Source organism: Callorhinchus milii, unplaced genomic scaffold, assembly GCF_018977255.1.
Source record: "Callorhinchus milii isolate IMCB2004 unplaced genomic scaffold, IMCB_Cmil_1.0 Scaffold5, whole genome shotgun sequence".
Taxonomy (NCBI): Eukaryota; Metazoa; Chordata; class Chondrichthyes; order Chimaeriformes; family Callorhinchidae; genus Callorhinchus; species Callorhinchus milii.
This window is the reverse complement of record NW_024704746.1, coordinates 18,656,416-18,682,047: the sequence shown is the minus strand read 5'-3', so window position 1 is coordinate 18,682,047 and position 25,632 is coordinate 18,656,416. Positions and strand designations below refer to the sequence as shown.

Genomic DNA, 25,632 nt, shown 5'->3' with positions numbered 1-25,632 from the left:
GGAGAGACACACAGGGAGAGGGGGAGAGACACACAGGGAGAGACACACAGGGAGAGGGAGAGACAGACACACACAGGGAGAGGGGGAGAGACACACGGAGAGGGAGAGACAGACACACACACAGGGAGAGGGAGAGACAGACACACAGGGAGAGGGGGAGAGACACACGGAGAGGGAGAGACAGACACACACACAGGGAGAGGGAGAGACAGACACACAGGGAGAGGGGGAGAGACACACGGAGAGGGAGAGACAGACACACACACAGGGAGAGGGAGAGACAGACACACAGGGAGAGGGGGAGAGACAGACACACAGGGAGAGGGGAGAGACACACGGAGAGGGGGAGAGACACACAGGGAGAGGGGGAGAGACACACAGGGAGAGGGGGAGAGACAGACACACAGGGAGAGGGGGAGAGACAGACACACAGGGAGAGGGGGAGAGAAAGACAAGAGAGAGGAGAGTGACACACACAGGAAAAGAGACAGAGAGAGGGGGAGAGTGACCCACACAGAGAGAGAGAGACACACACACACAGGGAGAGTGAGAGACACAGAGAGAGGGAGAGTGACACACACACACACACAGAGTGAGAGAGAGACGGTTAGGTGGAGGGAGGGAGGGAGTCGCTGTTGAGGACGTGGTGGCGGGTGGAGCTGAGGGTGGTGGGGTGTGGGTGGGGGAGTAGTGGACGGACGAGGGGCGCTCTTCACTCCGGAGGCGGCGGCTGCGCTGAAATGCGCTCATTGCCATGGCGAGGAGGCTGCTCTCCTGGGCCTCGCTGAGGAAGGTCTGCGGCAGCCACTACTACATCCAGGTAGGCCATGAGGACCTTCCCCCCCCCCCACACACACACACACCCACATTACCCCCCCTCCCCCCACACACACACACTCCCACACACATACCCCCCCCTCCCCCCCCACACACACCCCCACCCACACACATACCCCCACATTACCCCCCCCTCCCCCCCCCACACACACCACTCCCACACACATACCCCCCCCACACACACCCCCACACACACACACACACCCCCACACACACACACACACACACACACCCCACACACACACCCTCCTCTCCAAACAGCTCATGTGAAGGGCAATGAATGAACGCCTCCCGCCCGCGACGGTTAAAACCGTTGAGTTCAAATCTTGTGCCGCGATCAGAAAGCCGGTGAGCGACAGTGAAGAGAGAGAGAGAGAGAGAGGGGGGGACAGGACAGGACAGGCCTCCCCCCCCCCCACCCCCCACCGTGGGAGATGCCGCATTGAATGGCCTGGGCCTGGGCCTCTCACGCCAACCCGCCGCCCGGGGGTGGGGAGTGGGGAGTGGGGAGCGGCTGAAAGCGTTCGGCTTGTCCTTCGGTTGCAGTTTTTAGCGGCATCTCCGAGACCGAGACTCGGTGGGTATTAATGGTCGCCGACCAACAACACCCCCCACCACCCCCTCCCGCCTGAGCAGAGAGACTGTGGGTCACGCAGCCTCTGCCGACGGCAACTGCTCCTTTTCATTTCATATATATATATTTTTTAATATATTTTTTTAAAAAAGTAGGTTTGACCGGGGGCTAATGTGGCGAGTTCGTGACTTGGGGCTGTGGTGATTATTTCTTTTGGTACTGAAAAATGCTCGTGGAAATAACGTGTCTATAGATAGGACCCTCCCCCCCCCCCACCCACACACACACACACACCCACCCACACACACACACCCCCACACACACACCCCACCCCCCCCCCCTTTCTTTGCCTCTTATTTTTGCTCTCGAAGCCACAGTCATATACTGTAGTTTCGAGGGTTATTGATGGAAATATGTGTCAGCAATGTTAACTGGTCATTGATGTTTTTGGAGGTGCTGGTCGGGGGGTGGTGCTGGTGGGGGGGGTGATGGAGGGGGGGGTGGGGGGTGATGGAGGGGGGGGGAGGGGGGTGGTGGGTGATGGAGGGGGGGTGGAGGAGGGGGGGGGTGATGGAGGGGAGGGGGTGATGGAGGGGAGGGGGTGATGGAGGGGAGGGGGTGATGGAGGGGAGGGGGTGATGGAGGGGAGGGGGTGATGGATGGTGGGGGGGGGTGATGGAGGGGAGGTGGTGATGGAGGGTGGGGGTGGGTGATGGAGGGGAGGGGTGGGTGATGGAGGGTGGGGGGGTGCTGATGGAGTGGGGGGAGGGTGGGGGGCTTTCTAGTACAGTGTTTGAATGCTTTTGGACACTGTCACTACTTGTGTTTGCGTCTTTTTTTTTGGATGAAATGGATCGTGAATTAATGTGGCATCAACGGTTTACCCCAAAAGCATTGAAAATCACATTGGGTACAATTATGTAAGACGCCGTATGTATGTATGTATGTATGTATGTGTGTATGTGTGTATGTATGTATGGCGCACTTGACAACCGGGGTAGTCAACGCAGAGGTGTGAAAAGTTCATTTAAAATACTGTTTGTGTTAATTCTGGATCAAGAAATAGTGCAGCCCCCCCCCACACCCCCCAGTTCTTTTGATTGATTTTCTGCATTTCACAGGTAACCACTTCGATTTGTAGTACATTTACTGTACTTTGAAACGATGATCCTCGCCAGCGTGGGAAAAAAATCATAACTCATCAGGATCAAAAGTTATTGTGACTCATAAAAATAATTATAAACCCCGCATTTGATGTGGCATCTTATCGCATCGTCGCGACATCTCAAAGCGCTTCACAGATATGCTATATATAAAGATATACTATACCAAAGGCACGGTCGAAAAGAAAGGTCTTCAGCCAAGTCCTGAAAGTGGGAAGAGAGGGGGCGAGGCGAAGAGATATAATATAAATTTATATATTTATACTATACATAAAGTGGATTGACTGTATTTTGTGGAAGAATCCCTATTGATTTAAGAGTGGCATGTTAACAATGTAACAGTTTTTTTAAGGAAGAAATTCAGAGTCTGTACATCTTCTGATTTTATGGCCAAGTCCATTTTTTTTTTGGATTAATGCCAAATTTAAGGTCCATGATACAGGATTGTTGAATGAACCTTTTATGTAATGCAAGTGACAGAATTGTTCAAAACATTTCCATCATAATAAGAGTGGCGGCACAAACCATCCCTATGAAATGCACACACATTCACACCTGCAAAAAATGTGGGAATTGCTGTGCACACATTGGCTGCCACATTCACTTAGAAATACATAGAGTACATCCTGTGAAACAATTTGAACCATGTATTTTGGCACAATGTATATTTGAGCCAAGACACATTGAAAAGAGCCTGAAATGAAAAGCTCGCACTCAGCGTATATTCTGTCAGCTGTGGTTTCTGTGATGTTCTCTTCATTGCTGTAAATATAGCTTGTATATAATATCAAATCCTAGAATTTTTTTGTTAAATATTGAGATGCATGAAAACTAGTACAGTAGAGGGCATGTGGCAGAGGTCATCTTTACAAATACAAGCCCACTGTCTTATCTCTTCTACTCCAAATGTAATTATTAACTATGGTACACAAGATCTAGTGCAGGTGCAAATGGTACTTATAACTTCAGCAAGAACTTCAGCTTATGCAACACAATAGCTTACGGTCTTGTAACTGCTTTGTCCTTTCCTTTTTTATTCATTGCTAACTTTTCAGTTTAGTATTACTGATGTATTTCCTTTAAAGTTTTTTAGGTTCATCCTCATCCTCACCTACAAGGCCATTCACGGCCTCGCTCCCTCCTACCTCTCCAACCTACTATCCCCCTACCTACCTGCCCGTACCCTCCGTTCCTCTGGCTCCGGTCTGCTCCACGTCCCCCGCCCAACCGCCCTACTATCGGTGGTCGGGCCTTCAGCCTCTCAGCCCCGAGGCTCTGGAACTCCATCCCCCAGTGCCTTCGCCTTGCTTCCTCCCTTTCCTCCTTCAAGGCCGGTCTCAAAACCTTTCTCTTTGACCGTGCCTTCAGCTCCCCTCTCGACTCTCTTCCTCCTCCTCGCTCCCTCCCTTCCCTCCCTCACCCTGACCATTTCCCCCCTCCTCTCTCCCTCCCTTCCCTCCCCTCACCCTGACCATTTCCCCCCTGCTCGGGTCATGACCCAACTGTGCAGCGCCTTGGGACGTCCTCCTGACGTGAAAGGCGCTCTATAAATGGAATCTTGTTGTTGTTGTTGTTGTTGTTGTAGGTTGATACGTGGTTCTCATTGAGACTGACATTGCTAAAAATATCAGGTTTATTGACTTTCTCCAATGATTGATTTATGTTCCACTATTTTTACTAGACTACCTCAGTGCAATTCTGATTGACAATAATATTTATGAATTTATACAGATTTTTTTGTTAAAATCCTAAAACACAAATTGTACTGTTACAGTTTACCAATTGGCAATCCGTAAATTTGGCTTTGGAAGTGCATTCATTCCTTTTTCGAAAAAGGGTATTCAGGTTCTTATTGAAGAGAGTTTTTTAATATTATTTGTCTGAAATGCTGTACACTGTCCAGCGCCTTGGGACGTCCTCCCGATGTGAAAGGCACTATAAAAATGTAATCTTGTTGTTGTTATATGCAGGAGTGGAAAAGCAGTAATCATGAGTTGGTAGATTATCTTAAATGTCATGAAGGGAGTTATTTATGCACATTGATTGTCCTCCTTTGGGTCCCAGATTTGTGTTCCAGAACTATGGGACCAAGGCAGACTTGAAGTTAAACCTTTGTATAGAAAGCTCCTTTGCAATATAAAGTTTCTCCAATATCCTACAGTGCTGTCTGTTTACTATATCCTGAGTGATGAATTTACCTTGCCTTCACGATCTTTCTCTGGAGCAGACTTTGTGACGTGCAGCAGATTTAGTACAATATGTCTGCTCCCAGGCTGCTTTAGCCCAGTTGTGTCAGATAGCAAGTCCAAGAGGCATTAGGTCATCTACAGATCTTTTCCTCAAACATATCTATTTTGAACTTAAGATCACAAGATTAGTTTTGATGACTTTTGGACTATCTGATTTCACTCTTGCACAATACAAACACTCTTTCATCCTCCCTCTACAGCATTATGCGGCGTTTTAAGATCATTTTCCTTTTCAGAATGAGATATTTAACATTTGCTCCAGTTAGTCTGTATAGATTTACTTAAAATAACTTAATAATGAGAATTTATACAATTGAACCATAGAATATTACAACCCAGAAGGAGGCCACATGCCTGTGCCGGCTCTTTGGAAGAGCTACCCAGTTAGTCCCACTCCCCCGCTCTTTCCCCATATTCTTGCAAATGTTTCTTTTTCAAGTACCTATCCAATTCTCTTTTGAAAGTTGTTATTCAATCTGCTTCTACCACCTTTTAAGGCAGTACATTCCAGACCGTAAACACTTTCTGTGTTTATATAAAAAAAATTCTCATCTCTGGGGGAAGGAAGGTTTAGCGGGAATACAGCAGAAATAGGCTGGAAAGTTGCAGCACAGTTGAGGGACTCTTGATTGTTAAAAGTTTTGGGGGCCAGAAGGTGCAACAGACAACTTAGGGAACCAATTGCATGTGGAGAAGAGCCTTTAAGAATTTTGTTGAAGCACACATTGTTGAGACAAGTGTTCTACAACTGGGGTTGAACAGCTCCATAATTTATAGGTGTTTGAAATAAAATCTGTTCTGTGTTCTGTTCACTGAGCTGGTTTATCCAATTTTCCTCCCCACTGAAGGAGAAGAAAGGTTTGTGTCTATATATGGAATACTGTTCTTCAGAAACTGCGTTAAGTAATACTTTTTTTTGATTTATCATTTAGATACAGATACTGTATTATTTCTAAACCAGTGATCACCTAAGAGAAAGCTGTATGAGAGTGGAGAAAAAATACATAATCTTAGGAGAAAAACACAGTTTTGCAAATGGGCATAGTAGTCCGAGGACTTTTTTTGCCAGGTAGTTTTCCTGACCAGCTAAAAGCTATGATGGGAAAGAAAAAGTGCATGGGTAATTAAGTTGCTCCCTAATATTGCTTTATACAGCCCTACAGTCCTGTAGCTCAGTGGTTAGAGCACTCGCTTTGCAAGTGAGAGACCTGAGTTCAATTCCAGGCAGAGGGCGAAACCTTGGGCAAGTTTCCTTACTCCACACAGAGCCTAATAATAATCCCTCCAAAAACAATAATAAATTGGTCATTTTCAATCTACGACTGTTTGTGGGACATTGCTGTGCGCAATTGGCTGCTGCGTTCGCCCACAAATATACAGTCACTTCACTTTACAGTGTGTTCTTTGAAGCGCTTTGGGACGTCCTCCCGACGTGAAAAGCGCTATATCAAATGCAAGGATTATTATTACTGTCAGAAATAATGAAGACTGTGACTTCTATATCCCTCCCATGAGTGGAGTGGAGACTTCTCATATTTTTTGATGTGTCAGGATAAACGAGTGGCATAGAAGTGATTTCTTTCAGCAACTTTAATCTCTGGAAACTTAATCTCCTTTCTTATTCCTCACTTCTGATGTTATTGTCTCTTAAGTGCGTTCCTTTAACAATGGTCAAGGTCAAGAATAAAGATAGAATTAAAAAAAATCGATTTGATCTTACACTGTGCCTTCACTGGAGCCACAAGAGTGAAAAGCATTCAATGCATATCCATCTCAAGCATCTCCCAGTAGGTGGTCACAGAAACCCACAACAACTTCTAGTTCCTTTCACACAAGTAACGTGTCATTCAGCACAGCATCATTAGAGGCTGAAGAGTAGATTGTCTGTTCCATCTTTCATGTGGATGTGTTAACTTGATGAGAAATTATGAGTGAACTTTTCCTCGCCTCTGCAATTAAATATCTATTGAAGGAACAGATCATAGAAGATTCCTGTGTAATCAAGTCTTCCTAATGTTGATTTTCTTGCTTTTTTGCGTCCTTGTAATTTGAGTTATATTTGCTGGATTTGTTCACAGCCTCTTTTTAAAATTGTTTTGGGATTGTTTGGTTATAACTGGTAAGGCATGAAAAATATACTGTGTACTGAAATAAAATCTGCTTATTGTGTCGGTGTAACTCTACAAGGTGTAGCTAGGTTCAATGTAACTTTATCTGACTTCTATGTCTTTCTGTCTCTTGTCATTCAATAGGCAGTTTTCATTTCATTCCCTGATTTGAAATCTGGTGAGCTAGCCTTCTGTCTCTGCAATCTGTTACGGTGGATCATGATCATAAAACCACGAGAAAAGCAAATTTTACTGCAAAGTGTTCACAATGCAGATGCTATGCTTGGAGTACAGCCAACATCCAGTACTATCAGCTGCATAGTAAAATGACAGTATTTCTATCCTGAACTGTTTTCAAAAAGCAAAAAAAAGGTTAAATCGCAAGAAGCATAACTAAAATCATAGAGGTCTTTTAAAAAATATTGTATTTTCTTATTTGAATTCAAAAGTATGTTGCTGGTAAGAGTGGAATGTCGGAAACAATTAGGAATGGAGTGGGGTTTTCTATGTGTATTTATTTATATGGAGTGCATTTCTACTTCAGGGCTGTACTAATGATCCTTGCATTTAATATAACATGTTTTTTTTAAAAAACTGCAGTCGTCAGTTTCTCTGTTTCAAGATCCTAACAGAAAAAGAAAAGAGGTGAAAATTATTAATTTTAATGGGTTTGTAAGGCTATAACCAAAGAAGGGGTTGTTTTACCACTTACTCTACGAAAATGTAACTCTGAAGGCAGGAATAATGTGAGTGACGAGTTTTATCAACAAGCAAAAAATCATGCTTCATTAATATTGTAGTGGAATACACACAGCATGGAGCCAATGGATTTAATGTCCTCTGACCTAGTGCGCTCTTCATATATGGTTTACCACTGAGTTTAATTTAGAGAATGTGACTTGGATTGCATGTATTGCATCAGGATCTGATCAATGTAGAGCTCAGCTCCTATGGCAAAAGAGATACTTGGATTGTACAGACTCCTACTTTAAACAGTGGTGATAATGCAATTTATTTGTACATTGTAAACCTATAAATGTAGAAAGAATGCATTATGGCAACATGAACTGTACAGTTTAATCATTTATAATGGTAATCATTGGATTCTATGAAGTATATTCTGTAAAGGGGAAGTCAAGTGGGCCAGAGGCACCCTCTTGCAAACCTTGATTGTAATCTTGTTTCACAAGACTGCCCAAAAATGTAAAAACGATTCACATTGACTTTGCAGAACTAGACTACTTGATCGTTGTAATCATTTTAAATTTTTTTAGTAATATTAGATATTGGAATTGTACATTGCCACTTTTATTGTATGTGCTCTGAAATATTTAATGTTTTAAAGTGGGTTGTGATATATGCTTTGCTGTAGGATGAGTAATTTTAAAACTCTGTTTCTACTCACAGGCCCGCTTACCATGTGTACGAGTCAAGTACTTGTTCTTTTCGTGGCTTGCTGTATTTGTTGGGAGTTGGGTGCTCTATGTCCAGTACTCCACCCACACAGAATTGTGCCGGGCCCGTGACTGCAAGAAACTAATTGTAAGTTGTACCTCGTCTATTTTTATAGTTTACGGTACAATACTGAATTTAAATGAATAAAATTAAAATAAACGCCATGGGTAAAATTATTCTTGTAAAAATCCATGACTTTGACAGTTTAACCTTTCTGGAGAATGCTAGATTTATGACTGAGCAGTCCAGTGGCTGCTTTATCACTTTATCAAGGGCTAAAGGGAAAGGAAAATGTTCAGTGAGAATCACTTTTTTTGATAATATAAAGTATAACATTATTTACTTAGGCCAGAAAACTAATTATTGAGCCGCCATTTAAACATCCAGTGTTTCTGACCCAACAAATCAAATTAGTCTCCTCAATCTTGGCATAAGACAGATATCTACACAGAGTATGCTTTGTGCTTTAAACATTTTCATTAATAAAGACTATGGAAAAAAATATTGTGCTGAACATGTTACAAGATGAACTTAACATGTCCATATTTAGTCATTGACAAGTGCAGCAAATAGTCACTGAGCTGAAACATTCAAAACGACTACATCAATTCATAATTCAGTCTGAAGTAAATGGATAATGGAGTGAGCTGGATAGATTTATTGTGTAGATTGGGGATGTCAGTGTGTATGTTGCGACAATATTATTAAATGCATTAATACTGTACTTCAGTTGATATTTGTGTATTGATGAACATATTGCTGGCTCACATTCTTGTCTTTTCTACAACATCCATTGTCCGCCCTTCACAATTTTTAATAACCCAGCAGCAGTCTCATTGTGTTTGTAATTTTGTGTTTACTGTTTTTTTCATCTGTCCTCCATCACATTATCTAATCCTATAATGTGATTTCCATGTACAACAGTTCTGTTGAAGAGTCAAACCTTCTTTCTATTAGACTCTAATTCAACTTCAGTGAATTTCTAGCATTTTCTGCTTGAAAAATATCTGTTTACATGCTATATTCAGTATTAAATCAGAAATATCCCTTGAATTCCAGATGCTTCAAAGCTATTCAAAGATTATGGTTCAAAGATCATTGAAACTTTGCTTCTTAATGACATTGAAAGGGTCTTAAGACAATTTTACCATTCTTGTACCATTTTCCTTCTAGTGTGATAAATACAAGAAGGGAATAATAGATGGATCAGCATGTCGGAGCCTGTGTATTAAAGATACTCTTTATTTTGGCAAATGTTTGTCAAGTAAACCTAATAATCAGGTAAGAATAATTGTAGGTATTTTAAAGTAAATTCTTAAAAGTCCATACTCGGTGAGTGAACCAGGAGTTATATTTGAGCTGCATAATGTTCTGATCAGGCACATCTCAAATAGTGCATTTAATTTTGATCACCAAGACACAAGCTGCCCAGGTCTCCAATCATTGCCTGTGTTGGGAGGACAGGAGGTGGGTGTTCCGGAAGGATGAGATCAAATGGGACTTCATTATCTAATCTAAACCTTATCCAAACGTCTCTTGTGAAGTCTCAATTTTTTCCTTCCAATTTCTTCATTCTTGCAGAGGTGATCATTTGTGCAACAGCAAAATTTCATTGTGATACTTTGTTAAAATGGCCTGCTTTTATGTGTGAGTTTAGACGAGTGTCTGCATTCTATTTGACTGCAAGGAGCCTGATCTTATCCATACCCAATACATACATACAATACCCAGCAGGATTTAATGAAGAGGAATTAGATGCGTTTTCTACTTCCTAGAATGGGGGCACTGAAGCTAATCATAGGACTCCCACTACAACTACAACTAAAATCAATTACTTCTGTGCAAACTTGGGATTGAGCCAAGTTAAGTCTAAAATAGACTAAAATAAATAAATATTTTCAACCCAAGAAAGTGAAAATAACTGGTGTCACGCCAGGACACCAGGGAAAAACTCCCAAACTTCTATAGCACTATATATCTATATGTATATGTGGTGGATCACTTTTCCAGCTGTGGTTGTCCTTTTTAAAAATAAATAAATAAATAATACTGATTTGGTCGCTCAGTCTGTGACTATTTGTGGAACCCTGCTGTGCGTGTTTGGCTGCCTCATTCACACACAAAGTGTGCTATATCAAATGCAAGGATTATTATTATAATTAGAATGAATATATAACAACATCTCAAAATTCAAATCTAAACCAAAACCTTTTTAAATTTAGCAATTATTATAATTCTGCAAATTGTTTAGTTATTTTCTCTAATTCTTAATGTATTGTGTTCTATTAAGGTATACAGAGGACTATGGGGTGAATCACAGGTAGTCCTAAAATGCAGACTTGAAGAAACTTATCGCTTTGATTTGGATTCTGACATAGAACCAAGGAAAGAGATGGTATTATTTGACAAACCCACAAAAGGGACATCCATGGAAGGATTTAGAGAAATGGTATACAACCTCTTGAAGGTAAGCATTCATAATGACACGTTCAAAATTAGCACAGCTTTTACTTAGTGAACAGATTACATCATTTTCTTTTCTTCAGGCAAAGCTGGGTGAACAGGCAAATCTTCAGGAGCTGGTCAAATTAGTCATCTCAGTGGCAGATGGAAATAAAGATGGCCACGTCTCTCTTGCTGAAGCAAAATCCACTTGGGCATTGTTGCAGCTTAATGAATTTCTGATAATGGTGATTCTCCAGGACAAGGAGCATACACCTAAACTACTTGGATTCTGCGGAGATCTGTATGTAACAGAAAAAGTTCATTACAATTCCCTGTATGGGCTCACTGTTCCTTGGGTTTTGGAATTCTTTATTCCCTCTGGTCTAAGGCGTAGTATGGACCAGTGGTTTACTCCATCCTGGCCCAGAAAAGCTAAGATCTCGATAGGACTTTTAGAATTTGTGGAGGACGTTTTTCACGGAACATTTGGTAACTTTCTTATGTGTGACATGAGTGCAAATAACATTGGCTACAATGATAAGTATGATTTAAAAATGGTGGACATGAGAAAAGTTGTACCAGAAGTTAGTTTCAAAGAACTAATTCGAGATCGCCACTGTGAAACTGACATAGATTGTGTCTATGGCACAGATTGCAGGACCACGTGTCACCAAAGCAAAAAGCAGTGCACTACAGAATTGGTTCAGCCTAATCTGACCAAGGTCTGTGCGCTGCTGAAAGACTACCTTTTAAACAGTGCTCCTTCAGATGTGAGAGACGAATTGGAGAAACAACTTTACTCTTGTATAGCTCTTCGAGGAGCAGCGAGTCAAATGGAAATGGAACATTCCTTGATATTAAACAATCTAAAGACATTGCTTTGGAAGAAAATTTCTCACACAAAAGATTCCTAAACACTAACTGAATGCATCAAAAAATCTCCCATGATAGATGAGGCATTGTTTAACAAACATTTCCTAATGGCAGCATTGAAAGTTTCTGATTGCTTTAGTTTGAAATCAGCACATAGCAGTATCTTCACTAAATGTCCTTGATGGTATTCCTCTACTTTAGTGTTATACAAAACGGAAATAAAACCACTTAATAAGTGTTTTGTTTGTGGTTATATGAGTTTTTGCTGCTGTTTTAAAATGGGTTCATAAACACTTAACAGAGCATGGGAATTTAGTTTGTATTTTTTTAATTACTGTAGTGGTAGCATGATTATTTATTTGCAGAAGAGAATATTGGGTAATATTGACACTCCTCATAACTTAAATAAAGCTATGTGTGGGATGGTAAACTGGAAAAATCAAATCAGGAAGGGATTGCTTTTCCTCTTTATTTTAGAATAGTGAATTTTGAAATGATTTAGTTATTCATATTAGAATGCAAAAATGTTCAAATGTTAATGTTTTAATGTAATTGAGCACTTTATATGCATTTTATTAATTCCTGCTGGTTGACTGTACAGAATTTAAAATGCAGTGCCAATTTTTGAGTCTATAAATGGCCATTAAAATTCTTCCGTTCATTCAAATGAAATTTGTACACTTTTGTTTTTTAAAGCACTTCATTACATTTACTCCCTTTTTATGTTTTCTGTTCAATTTTTCCTTTGACTTTCTCTTTACAGTCGTCAGTACTGTTCTAAGAATGATAGCAGGCCTCGGGGACCTTACCAAGTTGGTCATTATTCATATGAGTTTGGGTTTTTTGGGTGTCTGAAACAGGCGGAAACTCATCACTGTGCTTATGAATATCCAAACGTAACACTATGTATGCCACCAACACGTGGAAATATCTGTATGTCTGGAATTGAACGCATGCTCTCTCCTTGGAAGGATGCACTTTGCTTAATTCTAGAGCGTATTAAGCACAGGTTGGTAAGAGCCCATGCTTGGGGAATTGAGTATGTGTATTGGGATATTGCTGGAGGTTTACCAGCTAAAACTATATAGCGCAGCATTGAGAGCATTGGAAACCTTCCTGCTACTTGTCAGCAAGCGCCAAGCTACTCGTTAAAGATTTGCCTTGCAGGGTTAACTCCAGCGAAGCGGGAAGAATACCTGCTTACAATTGGCTGGTCTGCCCCTCCCAGTCTGATGGAACAAGGCCAGCTGGTCTATCATCAGCAGTGAGATGGAGTTCTATGGACTTGCCTAGCTTTAGGAACAAGACTACCAAGATCACCACATAGGAATGACTCAATTCTGACGTTTGATTGCCAAGAGTGTCACCTTGAAGTCAGTTTAGTTCCAAAGAAACATTGCTTGAGTTACCCCTGGGAATAAAAAATACTGCTTAAGGGATATGACCAGGGATATTTTCCCTCCTTAACCTGGGGACACTAGAGTTAACTAACACCAATTTCTTCCCCAGCTAAGTGGGCACAATTTAACTTTCAGTTTTGCTGGTCTGGATTGCTTTGTGCTCTGTTGATAATTTTCATTAATACCAGTTTACTATGGTATACTGTAGTATAGAGTAGTCGTCCATATTTATTGTAGATATGAATATCAGATTTGTGAAAATTTCTGTCTCTAATCTCAAGTGAAAGGGTTGCAAAGCACCAGTCTGAAATGCCTGTTTAAGTATATTAGGACATGATTAAATTATAGTACAGTAAAGAGGAACTTTGGGTGTGTTATTAACACACATTTAATGAAATTGGAATGCTGTTAACACCCACTTAATGTAAACCCATTTTACACTACCATTCATTAGTACAAAGCTTTTCATCTTTTGTTTTGAAAATATAATGTATTTTCCTATTTTAATGTCCACTAAGTTCTGTGATCAACATTGTGTTTACTTCGCAAACCTGGTGTATATAATAAAGAAAAACAACCAGATTCCAATTTAGCAAGCAGCGTAGCAATTTCCTGTATGAAAATTAATGTGGCAAGAACTGATACTTATTACGTAGACACCGTTGAAATGTAGTGTATATGTATCTTGGTTGATATGTCTGCCCTTTAAGTGCATATTGTTTTAGCCCACCGAGTCCTTATGTTTTCTTTCCACAATCCCATTCCACCATGGTTGTTAACTTGAGTCTGGTAAGTGTAAGACTGAGCAGACTTAGTTTATTTTTAAGATATCATTCCTCACGATTGCAAGGAACTACATCCCCAACAAGCAGCGTTTATAATGAATAAGTTTGTTGCTACCCTAACAATTTGGGGTGATGAGAGTAATTATAAAAGTTTACATGTGGATTGAATGAAATTGGGATGCTATAACACTTAATGTAAATCAACTGTACACTACTATTCATCAATGCAATATTTCTTATTTTGTGACCATTCCTGTACGGATAATGCCTCCATGTAGTAATAATGATAATGCATTTTGTAGTAGTAGTAGTAATGCATTTTGTCAGTAGTAAGGCACTTCTTTGCTGTTATTCCTGAAAATGAAATCATTTTCTCAATGTTTTTAAAACTCTTGTTGCCCCCAAAATGACGCCATTCAAAGAGCAATGTCATTCTGTAGCCTTAAATACCTGTTGTTCTCCTCAAGTTTTCCTCTTACTTTCCCACCAAAGCATGGTTCCTTTGCAGAACAGATGATTTTCTTCTAATTTCCCATTAGGTCTTGGGTTTTAGATTACACTCCTTCAGCATTCGATCAACCCTCCAGGAACTTGTACAGGATGTACTGGCAACAGCTGATGGGCAAAGTATGGCAGTGAGCCAGAGCATCCTGATAACAATCTTGAAAACATTTAGTTGAAACCTTGACATCATTTGCTTTTCTTATCTTATAAATAAGCTGTTGAATTTATAACACAAAGTCTGTGCTATTCTGATTATTGCAGACCTTTGCCTGGAGTACAAATTAAGAAATATTGAGAATTATGCCTTTTATTCATTTTTTTCAGTTGTCTATGGATGAAAATGTGCCATAAGTTATCTCATTGTCCCTTTAGAAAGTTTCCATTAAAAATGAAACTTGGGATGTGTAAATGGATAATAAAGCGCTTTGAGAAGTCTTGAAGATGTGATAAGATGCTATATCAAATGCAAGGATTATTATTTCAGGAGTGTAGATGTGTTTTTTTTTAAAAATGCTTTCAGTTCACTCAAAGAATGGTGGCGTTGTTCTGACGAAGGGTCATGGACCTGAAACGTTGACTCACTGTCCTTTCTCCATGGATGCCGCCTGACCTGCTGAGTGTTCCCAGTGACTTCTGTTTTTGTTTTCAGATTTCCAACATATGCAGTATTTTGCGTGTTGCTGTCAAGTCTGCCTTGAAGCTCAAGATGCAGTTGTGAAATTTAGAAGAAACTGAAATGTACCCATCCATATACTATTTATTATATATATATATATAAAACTTGAGCTAAGTGACTTAAACTTCTAAATATAAATGTAATTTGTGCTCCTTTCTATTTTAATATTCTTTGGCTCTCATCAACGTCTAAAATCTCACCGTTCTCACCTCCTCCACCTACCCAACCTCCCCCTAAAACTCTCCGAACCCGTACACAACCCAGGTGTCAGGTTCGACCTCCAATTATCCTTCCTCCCCCACATCCGGTCCCTCACCAGCACTGCTTTCTTCCACCTACCAACGCATCGCCTGTCTCCGCCAATACCCCTCCCCAAAAGCCGCTGAAACCCTGGTCCATGTCTTTGTCATCTCTCGGCTGGACTATTCTAACACCCTCCTCGCCGCTCTCCCCTCCACTACCATCCATAAAATCCATATTATTCCAATCTCTGCCGCCTGCATTCTCACCCGCACCAAACTCCATTCCCCAATTACCAGTCCTTGCCAGACTGCACTGGCTGCTTATCCCAGAGGATCGACTTCAAGATACTCACCCTTGTCTTCAAATCCCTCCACTCCACTGCACCCCCCTACCTCTCTGACCTCTCTCCTCAAAACAGTGCCCGTTGCCTTCGTTCCTCCAGGTCTGGCCTCCTCTCCATGCTCGGCGGCCTTCAGCCACTATGCCCCGAGGCTCTGGAACTCCCTTCCTCACTCCCTTCGCCTCTCCCCCTCTCTTCCTATTTTCAGGTCTCTGCTGAAGACCTTTCTTTTCGACTGCGCCTTTGGTCACCTTCCTCCCCCTCCCCCTGGCTCGGCCCCGGGATCCGTTACTGTGAAGCGCTCTGAGACGCCGTCCATGGAGGACGCTATACAAATCCAAGTTGTTGTTGAAGTTGTTAACATTTTACAGTGAAGTAATGATAGCATAAGAAATGTTAAGACGAAAAATGACCAAGGTCCATTTAGTTCACCTTCCACCTTCCTGGCGGTCGCATGCACATATGTCCCGAACTATTATGTAACTATCCCGAACTATCTATCCCAAAATGTTATTTCCTAAAACTATTTAGTCTGCGTTTGAAAGAATCAACATTCCTGCTTCAACCGTCTCCTTAGGGAGTCTGTTCCACAGGTTCACGAGTCCTGTAGCTCAGTGGTTGGAGCACTCACCTTGCGAGACACCTGGGTTCAATTCCAGGCAGGGCGAAACCTTGGGCAAGTTTCCATACTCCACACGCCTAATAATAGTCCCTCCAAAACAAAACAATAATTAGTCATTTTCAAACCGCGACTGTTTGTGGGACACTGCTGTGCGCAATTGGCTGCCGCGCTTTGCCCACAAATGTAGTCAATTCACTTTACAGCATATTCTGTGAAGCGCTTTAGGACGTCTAGAAGATGTGAAAAGCACTACATCAAATGCAAGGATTATTAGGATTATTATATTCGCTCACTAAAATAGTGTTTGCATAGATTCATTCTGAATTTACCCCCATTCAATCGCAGGCCGTGTACTCTGATTTTACTATTCTGGACAAGTTGAAACAGCCTGTCATGATCTATATCGTTTATAGAATCTTTAGAATCTTAAAGACAGAAATCAAGTCACCTCTTAATCTTCTTCTCCAGCGTGGACATGCCCAATTTACTGAATCGCTCCTCAGTCCAGTCCCTCCATTCCCTCAATCATTTTGGAATAAACAAGAGGCCTCTAATGCAATGAGTCATTGAATTATGCTGTAGCTTGCAATCCAACCAGACATAGGCACAACAGGCAGCCTCCTCTTACAAAGAGCAAAAATGCCGTTCCCTGAACTGGCATACATCTCCATTTAGAGAAAACAAATTTGTGGTAAAATCCTACTAAGTTACCATATGTATAAGCTTTATTAAAAAAAGCTAGAAATACATGTATTTTAACTTAAATTCACAAATTCTGCAATCATTTGATACAATGGAAAACAATGACTTTTTTTCTTTTGAATTTATTAGGACAAAGTTTACATGCTTTGTCTTGTGTGTTTGTAGAATTTTTTTATTAACAATGATGAAAGGCAACTGTTTAACTGTCTTGTGTCTGTGCCTGTGCTCGTAAGAAGCTGGCTTTCTTTTGAGCGACCCGATTCTTTCTCTGCTCCAATGACAACTTGGCACGGTTCCACCTAAAAGCAAGCAAAATGCAAGACTTAACATAAGGTCCACCTGGAACTCTGAACTTGCCTTTTATTTTTTGTAAGTAGCTGAGAATATTATGTACCCAGAAAATGTCAAACCAGCACCAAATAAGGTTTCTTTTTATTCCACTTTGATTTAAAGAACTGATGAAACTTACCAGGGCACCTAAAATCACAGAAAGCTGTTTTAAAGAGATCTGAGTTTCCCTGATTGCTCAGTTGTTAGTAATATTGCTGAATGTAGAACTATCTGAGGAGGTAGCTGATTTCTGTGAAGGTGCTATAAATGCTTCAGCTAGGAAAGCAATTTAAAATCATTTCTGATTGTTACCTGATCCTTGTCAGAAAATGGCAAATGACGGAACTAACTGCAAAATCTTCCGCTTAAGCTGAGCAAGGCAGGTAGTGCCCCATGGCACCAGAATTGAGAATGGCCCATGAGCATGCTGTGCCACGCATTCACTTTCCACTAGGTGAAGCGCTCTCCGAGACGCTATATAAGTGCAAGTTGTTGTTGTTAAGACTTAAGTTTCATTAATGTAGTAGCTAAAACTATAGGGCTGTTTTAATTAATGGCAAATTCTGTATTTAATGTCCAGGATGATATAGAGGAGGTATGTTCTTTTAATATGAGGAATGGTTATAAATATTATGTTTGAAGCTTACACAGGCACAAAGTGGGAGGTATTGCTTTGTAGCTCAACAGCACCACCCTCGGGCTTAAATCATTTCAACTCAACAGAGTGAACGCGAAATTTAATGACAACTTGACTGGGACAATATTAGTCTGGAAGCATCACAGTCTAAATTTCCATGTATTCATGCCATTTCCAACCCATGTACTGTCAGGGGACTATTAAATGAGCATTTAATTAACTGTAAATATTAACATACATACTGAAATCTGTTTCCCTAGTGCTATTCCCTATTGGGATCTAGCGGAAGAGAACCAATTTAGCAAGGCAAGATCAGGGTGATCCTCCACGTTGCAGGAAACAAAACTGATCTTAACTACAGTATCTGGTAAATCACACCAGATAAACCATATATATATATATATATACACATATATAGGCAAGTTAAATGAGCAGAAACTATCCCCACATCATTTTACTGAACGTCAAAGAGGCAAAGTCTTCAACAGGATCATGGCCTCATTGATCTATAGTGGCATAAAATATACTTGAACATTTGAGGTTTACCCATTGTTCAATTCTCCAAAGGAAGCTGAGGCCTTTTTGGAGAAATGATCCGGGAAACATTATATAAATCAAACTTCTCAAGTGGAAGGAATGAATTTGGTTGAATAAGTGGTAACTTTTCTTATTCCATGCTTTATAAATACAGTGGGTGATACCTATAAACTGCAAAAAGCAAAATACATCATAGCATATTCTACTCCCAAGAAATTCCCTTTTATTCCAGATAACAAGCCATTCTTTTGGGCTAATGATGGAAATACTTTTGACAAGCACTTTTATGAAGTTCAACAGTTAAATGAAAAATCCATCCACTCTACCTCTTTTTCTTCACTTCCTTCTTGGGTTTCTTCTCATGGATTGGGTTCTCTCGGATGCCAGCATGGGCTTTCTTGTACATATCCTCTATCTACAAAAGTAATCAAACTCTAATGCTAAAAAAAATCTTACAAGAGAATTACAGTAGAGAGGCAACCTGAAAAGAACTTATTAAAAGCCAACATCAAAATTAAGACTATATAAGAATTTGCTAAATCTCTATAGACACTCTCAAATGCTACATAAAGTAAATCTGGAACCAGGCAGAATTTCTCCCCAGTCTCTTAAGTTTCTACCTGTAAACCCTCAATTGTATAATGTAAGATTGCACCAATGGGCAAATTGTTTTGGTGTATAAGGTTGCTAGTATCATGTTGTTGGGTCAATCACTCCAAGCAATGAAATTCAGATTTAAACATATTCTTTATATTTCCCCAACCACGTGCCAAAGACATTTGTGTGATTCCCCAAAACAGCCCTAAAGAGTTAAATGTAAAGGAAACAGCTCCTTACCTTGTCAGCTGTGACTCCGTGTTTTATGTATTGAGAGAATTGTTTCTTGTAGGCATCTTCATCCTCTTCTACAAGGTTCCGCATGTACTCAGCAATATTCAATCCGAAGATGTGTTTATGATGGACTTCAGGATTGAACTCCTTGCTCTCAGAGTCGTAGCCAGGAAATCGTTTAGTACTAAGAAATAAAAAAAAGACGAGTATAATGGTATACTATTTTTCTATTTTTAGAAATAAAAATGTAAGTGAATCTTAATCCCTAATGTGAAACAAACCGTTCATCAAATGTACAGACTTTTGTAGGTCAAAAGAACCAGCCAGGTAAATTCAGTTACAAACATGTCATCAAAAGCAGTTTTCTACTGAAACATAGTTATAGAGTTGCAATAATAATTTTTTATTTAGATTACTTTTTGAGTAATAAGAAACTGTATAAAATAAACTGTGAACGCTCCTTTTATCTTCTACGAACTCTTTGCAAGGCAATTACAATTATTATGACGTCCCCCCACTTGAGAATAGATACACTCTATTTTTATTATATTATACTATAGATTACTGAGGACCCATGCTAACCAGAAACAAAGCAAATCTGGCTTCCAGTGCTGACTAGCCTTCCCGTACCAAAAATTGACCATGAACTTTGTACAGTAAACTAAAATGTAATGTTAAACACTATACTTTAAGAACAGAGATATAAATTATTTTGTCCTTGAATCAAAAACCTTCTTCAATATGGAGACCTTCCATACCTGTGTGGAATAGACAAGCCACCATCCACTGCACCTTTCAAAGCTCCAAAGACTTTGTTGCCTGTGGTAGTTCGAGCAAGACCAGCATCCAAGTAACAAGTGAAAGCACTAGGCTTTCCGTCAATGCTCTCCACATTGTATTCATCACCAGTAACTTCCACCATTCCCTCGTAGATCTTGTCCAACCCAAATTTGTTCAGCAGCTTTTTAAAAACAAAAAAAGCAAATTATGGTTACAAGCCTGGCTCATCCAGAAATAAGAGGTCTCAACATTAATTATTTATCAGGGACTATTGTAGAATTCAGATAACACAAATTTTATGTAGGATTATGAGTCTTTTTAAACTCACATTCAAATAAGGTGAATAGTAGGATTGTAGATAGAATATTAGTGCACTCTCCTTTCATTTCACACTGTAGCATTAATGTTTCCCTATGCCAGCCGCAAAAATCCTATTGAATCTGGCCTAAATCAAGGGCCCTGGATGCCACCCTGCGTGAGGGGTGCTATCTCAAACCTATTCCTTATGGGCTATATGGGATGGGGGAGAAAAGAGAAAAATCACAAGTGGAATACAACAGTGATGTAAGCATCTATTCTAAGGTTTATATCATATTGCTGATGCTGAGCAGAAATCTTAATTCTGCATTTGATCGACACTGCATTCGATTTAACCTGAAATTGTTTTCAAGCAAAATAAAAGTGAGAAGTGTTTGACAGCTCGACAGATGCAAAATTAAAATATAATTATCATCAAGGCACAGCTATCTAAAATATATTTCCTTCTGTGTTAACTAGACCAGAATAAATAAGTTACGCAAACATGTATCAGTCTCAATACAAAAAACTGGAACAGGATTAAGTTAGTGAGTTAGTGAGATCAGATACAAAGCCCCAGCATTACAGCAAGACACAAAACTTGAATTGGACCAATATGTTATAAATCTTAGAATAGAGTGTTTATTACTGTTCCCAATCTGATTTAGGCAGTTTAGTTCTACACGACAAACAGATTAACATTTGGAACTATAAATATTTTTACAATGTAGGGTTCACTTTTTTTTCAAGCGTTTTTTTTTAAAACTTACCCTGCGGGCCAGAAGCAGACCTGTGCAATAGGCTGCTGCGTAGTTTGTAAGCCCGACCTTTATGCCATACTTTGGCAGTTCGTGACCATAAGCAGCACATACAATAATATCACCCTCAATCTTAGCATATGCAATCTGCAAAACAAGAAGCACCATAACCTGTCAGTGAATTAACTTAATACATTCTCAACTGGTGTTCAAATGTAATATAATATTATTAAAGTATTTTCTGTAGTTTTAACATTACAGGGGAACGAACGCTCATGTAACTTCCTTGACAAAGTGACATGAGGGTATCTTCCTGCAGGAAGTGATGTTGACAGTAAATTGACTACTTAGAAGTCAAGTAATCAAGTTACTGGCTTACACCTGAAATTCAGTAATCATCTGTGATCTAGCAACATGCTTAATAGTGGGGATGCCACGAATCACGAGACATAGTGCTAATTAAAAACATGCACACTAATGTATCCATCTGGAGACCAGTACTTTTCAAAACCGAAAACGGGTATTAAAGACATCCTTTACCTGGCATGTGATGTCCCGGTTGGTAAATCGTACAATCATCCTGTACTTTGGTGTGTTGTACTTGTTTTTATCTTGTACCACCAAACGTTTGCGTGCAAAATAGTCAGTCTTTCCCTCTGCAAATAAAAGAAAAGGACATTCGTGGAAAATGGTCTTGCTATGCAGAAACTCTGATCTTATTTTCATGTTAGATAAGCTTCATCTTTTATTTGGCTTTCAATGTCCAGAATTAAAATTGAATACTTGCCTCTCCTCCTCCTAAATTTCACTTGGTACCTCCTGAAGTACGCCTTGCTTTTAACAACTTTAACAAATCCCTAAAAGTTGAAGAAAAAGTTGTGATGTGAAAGTGTATAAATCCAACGTAAACAATAATCAAATTTGCTGCTACATATAAATAATAATCCTGGATTATTAATTATTTACGTACCCCAGCTATTTCAAAGAAATTAATACATTAAATAAAGAGGTATTTATTTGTGTTGTGGTTGCATGCAACTTTCTACATGCAAATTTGTGCGTCACATCCAAAAAAAACTATCCAATGTGGCAAATTTAATATTGCACACTTTCAAACAGGATAAACTTTAACCAAGCTCAAATGTTCCATTTTCAATTATAAGCATTGTTTTGAAACTGAAAGCACAACAATTCAGTAATACTGGTCAACAGTGATAATACTTCTAGCATAATAATCCCAAATTACTCTCTCTTAAGTTTGGGGGAACACCAATATCTTGTATTACACTTTCGGAAATACATCCCCAAAATATAGGCAGATACTATCTGTCTTGGAGTTTGCAGAAGGTAAGTTGGATCTCTTTGGGCTAAGTTAGCTTCAAGGTGACATGGCTGTCAATGGGAGATCAGAATAGAGACCATCTTCTGCGGATGTCTCAGTTGTCTGATTCCTGGAACAGCCAAGTCCAGGACATTGTTGACACTTGGACAAGCAGACAGTCACTAGGAGTGCTCGGGTATTTTCCAGCTGGCCTCACATATCCATGTCATAAAATACTAATGGGTAGATTGTTGCTATGTGGATAGGAAGCGGTAAACTTTCTGATGTTGTGCTTTCCAATGTGTACTGCCTAATAGTTTGGTTTAGAGACTCTTTAGCATGATGATCCCTTTCTGTTTACATCAAAAAAAGGGGGGGGTTAGATGGGGAAATAAGCATAATTTTGATTTCCACAAAAAGTCAATTGGACCAAAACATTACATTTTTGTTATTTTTTTTCAATGGCCTAGGGATTTTCCTCAGTTTGTTTCTATGTTTCATGCTTCAAATTGTCCGATATCAGCCTGACTCAGTTGGAGGCACTCTGGCCTCCGGGCCAGGAGGTTGGGGGTTGAAGCCCCATATCGGAACTTTGAACTCAACAGCCGAGGCTAGCACTCCAATGCAGTGCTGGGGAGCGCTGCATTATCGGAGGTGCTGTCCTTCAAATGAGACGTGAAATCAGCTCACATTCGTCTGTTTAGATGGACAGTAAAGATCCCATATCATTATTAGATGGCTAAAGATCCTGTAGCCCGACAAGATAAAATTTGTAAGTTTATCTGATCATATGCACTGATTAATCTGAAAGCTTTGGCACATTGACAAACAAATGGAATTAAAGTTTTTTCACTGCCCAAAGCCAATAATTATATGGGTCAGCCTCAGTCATACAATGAAAGAAAATATTGCTCATTTTGCACAGGATTTACACTGTAATTAGTGGTACTGTACATAACGATGGTGTGTTTTGTGATGACAGGACTCATTACAAAGGATAATATTGTTATACAATAAGCCATAACACTTCAGTGATGACGAATGTATTATGGATGCTGAGACTGCACAAATGTGTGACGAGAGTTTGCAGTAAGCAACTTTTTATTTATATAAATATTCTTTCCTATTCGAGCATACAATAGACTGGGTGTCAACTCAGAATGTAACATTGCTTAGATCCTGTTACATTGACTACTGGTGGAATTATGGTGTGGTGTTTGTAAATGTTTTTGTTTTTCACGAATTTAATGTTTACACGATGACATTACATTAATTGCATCACTTGTTTACATCTACATGTTCTCACCGTTACAATAACGTAAAAAAGACTTACTACTAATAATAATCCTTACATTTGACATAGTGCCTTATCACATTTTCGAGATGTCTCAAAGCACCTCGTAGGATATACTGTAAAGTGGTTTGAGTGTGGGGGGAACGTAAACAGGGCAGCCAATTTACACACAGCAACATCTCACAAACACCCGTGGAGTGAGCAACCAATTTTATTTGGGGGGGGATTGTTGACCATGGCACTGGAAGAAACTCCCTTTTCGAATAATAATGAAGTATTCACTGGCTCCCCATCCCTCAGAGGATAGTTCAAAATTTTCGTCCTCAGCATCAAGGCGCTCCACGGCCTTGCCCCCCACCCACATCTCCAACCCGCTATCACCTTATCTACACGTCCGCTCCCTCTGCTCAGCAGGCTCTGGCCTGCTCCATGTCCCGCACCCATCCTGCCCTACCATCGGCGGTCGGGCCTTCAGCCTCTCTGCCCCCACACTCTGGAAAGCCATCCCACCTTCCCTTCGCCTCACTCTCTCCCTTGCCTCCTTCAAGGCAAGCTGACTCTCCAGTTTAATCGTGCATTCGGCCACCCTCCTATCCCCCCACTCTCCCTCCCCGCCATCGCTCGGGTCCTAACCCTGACCGTTCGGCACCTAGAGACGTCCTCCCGACGTAAAAGGCGCTTTACAAATGTCATTTTGTATTGCATTGCCATGGGATTTTTAATGTCCACACCGAAGGCAGACGGGACCCGAGTTTAACGTCGCACCCGAAGAACGGCAACTCCCGACAATGCAGCACACACCCCCAGCCCCGCATTGGAGCATCGGGTTTAGAGCACATGAGGTCCGAGTCCCGACCCGGGGGCTTGAACCCACGCTACCCCCTTGAACTCAACGAGCGGCATGAACTGAGCCAACCCGAACCACAGCCGCTGCACGAACGGTTTACACTTGCAGGTCGTGAGCGTCAATCTTGACAAACCGATAACTCCGCTGCCGGATCAAACGACGCGGTATCGAATGTCAGGCTTGTGACCACCGCTAAAAGATCAAACCACTTAAGGCAAGTCAGGCAGCGAGCCAGCGAGCGCCAGCAGCCTTGCACGGCTCGCGGGAGGCGAGTCCCCAGGACCGCGCTCGGTAAAACTTTCCTAACGTTACTCCGGTCCCGAGACCCGAGGCCTTCCTTTAAGTGTCTTGACTGGGGAGGGGGGGGGGGGGCAAATAAAAAAAAGAGAGAGAAAGTCCATTAATTCCTCACACACAAAAAAAAACGCTGCTCAGTACTTCCAGGAATCGGGAACAAGGTCCAGAAATGTGAGTGCAATTAATTAATTAATTAATTAACTCATTAACTAACTAACTAACTAACTAACAGGCAGCGTTGTACTTGTATTGCCTGTTGGGCCTTCACTGGATCAAGAGTCTCTCTCTCTCTCTCAAGGAGTTGGTGAAGTGACCACGTTGGAGACGATCAACTCACTCACTCACTCACTTTTACAATCTAACGCCATCCCGCGCGGCGACACGGCTCAACCCCTCGCCCGCCGCCTCCCGCCGAGCCTGGCCCGGCGAGCGACCCCGCTGCGGCGGGCAGCGCGTGGAATTACTGACCATTTCGGGGGGCTTTGACCCGCCGTCACCCGGGACCCAGGCGACTTTCTCGGGCAGGCGGACCGGGCCTCAACCGGGAAAAGGCCGAACATGGTGCGCATGTGCGAAACGTAGAGGGTGGGGGAGGGGTCGAGTGGGTCGAGGGGGCGGGGCGTGTGTGTGTGTGTGTTGGTTGGTTGGCCTTCGATGCAACGTTCGGCAGCAGCCAACCTGCGACGGTCTGATCGACAGCGCCCGCAACAGCGCCGCCTCCCACCCC

At 41.1% G+C, this 25,632-nt stretch overlaps 2 protein-coding genes across 3 annotated transcripts; one reads left to right on the top strand and one right to left on the bottom strand.

Moving 5' to 3' along the window:
- Positions 1 to 653: 653 nt before the first annotated feature.
- Positions 654 to 12,371, top strand: dipk1a (divergent protein kinase domain 1A). Of its 2 annotated transcripts, none has more exons than XM_042335873.1 (5): positions 654 to 820; positions 8,339 to 8,473; positions 9,560 to 9,667; positions 10,677 to 10,853; positions 10,933 to 12,371. In XM_042335873.1, exons 1-5 carry the CDS (start codon positions 755 to 757, stop codon positions 11,743 to 11,745), a joined length of 1,299 nt encoding a protein of 432 aa, XP_042191807.1. In that variant the 5' UTR covers positions 654 to 754; the 3' UTR covers positions 11,746 to 12,371. The 2 variants fall into 2 exon arrangements, with proteins under 2 accessions (XP_042191807.1, XP_042191806.1); XM_042335872.1 differs by lacking the exon at positions 654 to 820 and adding an exon at positions 1,090 to 1,185.
- A 4,723-nt stretch (positions 12,372 to 17,094) lies between these two features.
- rpl5b (ribosomal protein L5) lies at positions 17,095 to 25,455 on the bottom strand. The gene is made up of 8 exons (NM_001292111.1): positions 25,374 to 25,455; positions 21,934 to 22,003; positions 21,687 to 21,802; positions 21,159 to 21,293; positions 20,070 to 20,272; positions 19,318 to 19,495; positions 18,807 to 18,895; positions 17,095 to 17,275 (listed from the first exon to the last, which is right to left on the bottom strand). The coding sequence occupies exons 1-8, from the start codon at positions 25,374 to 25,376 to the stop codon at positions 17,176 to 17,178; spliced, it is 894 nt and encodes a 297-aa protein (NP_001279040.1). The 5' UTR covers positions 25,377 to 25,455; the 3' UTR covers positions 17,095 to 17,175.
- Between the last annotated feature and the right edge of the window lie 177 nt (positions 25,456 to 25,632).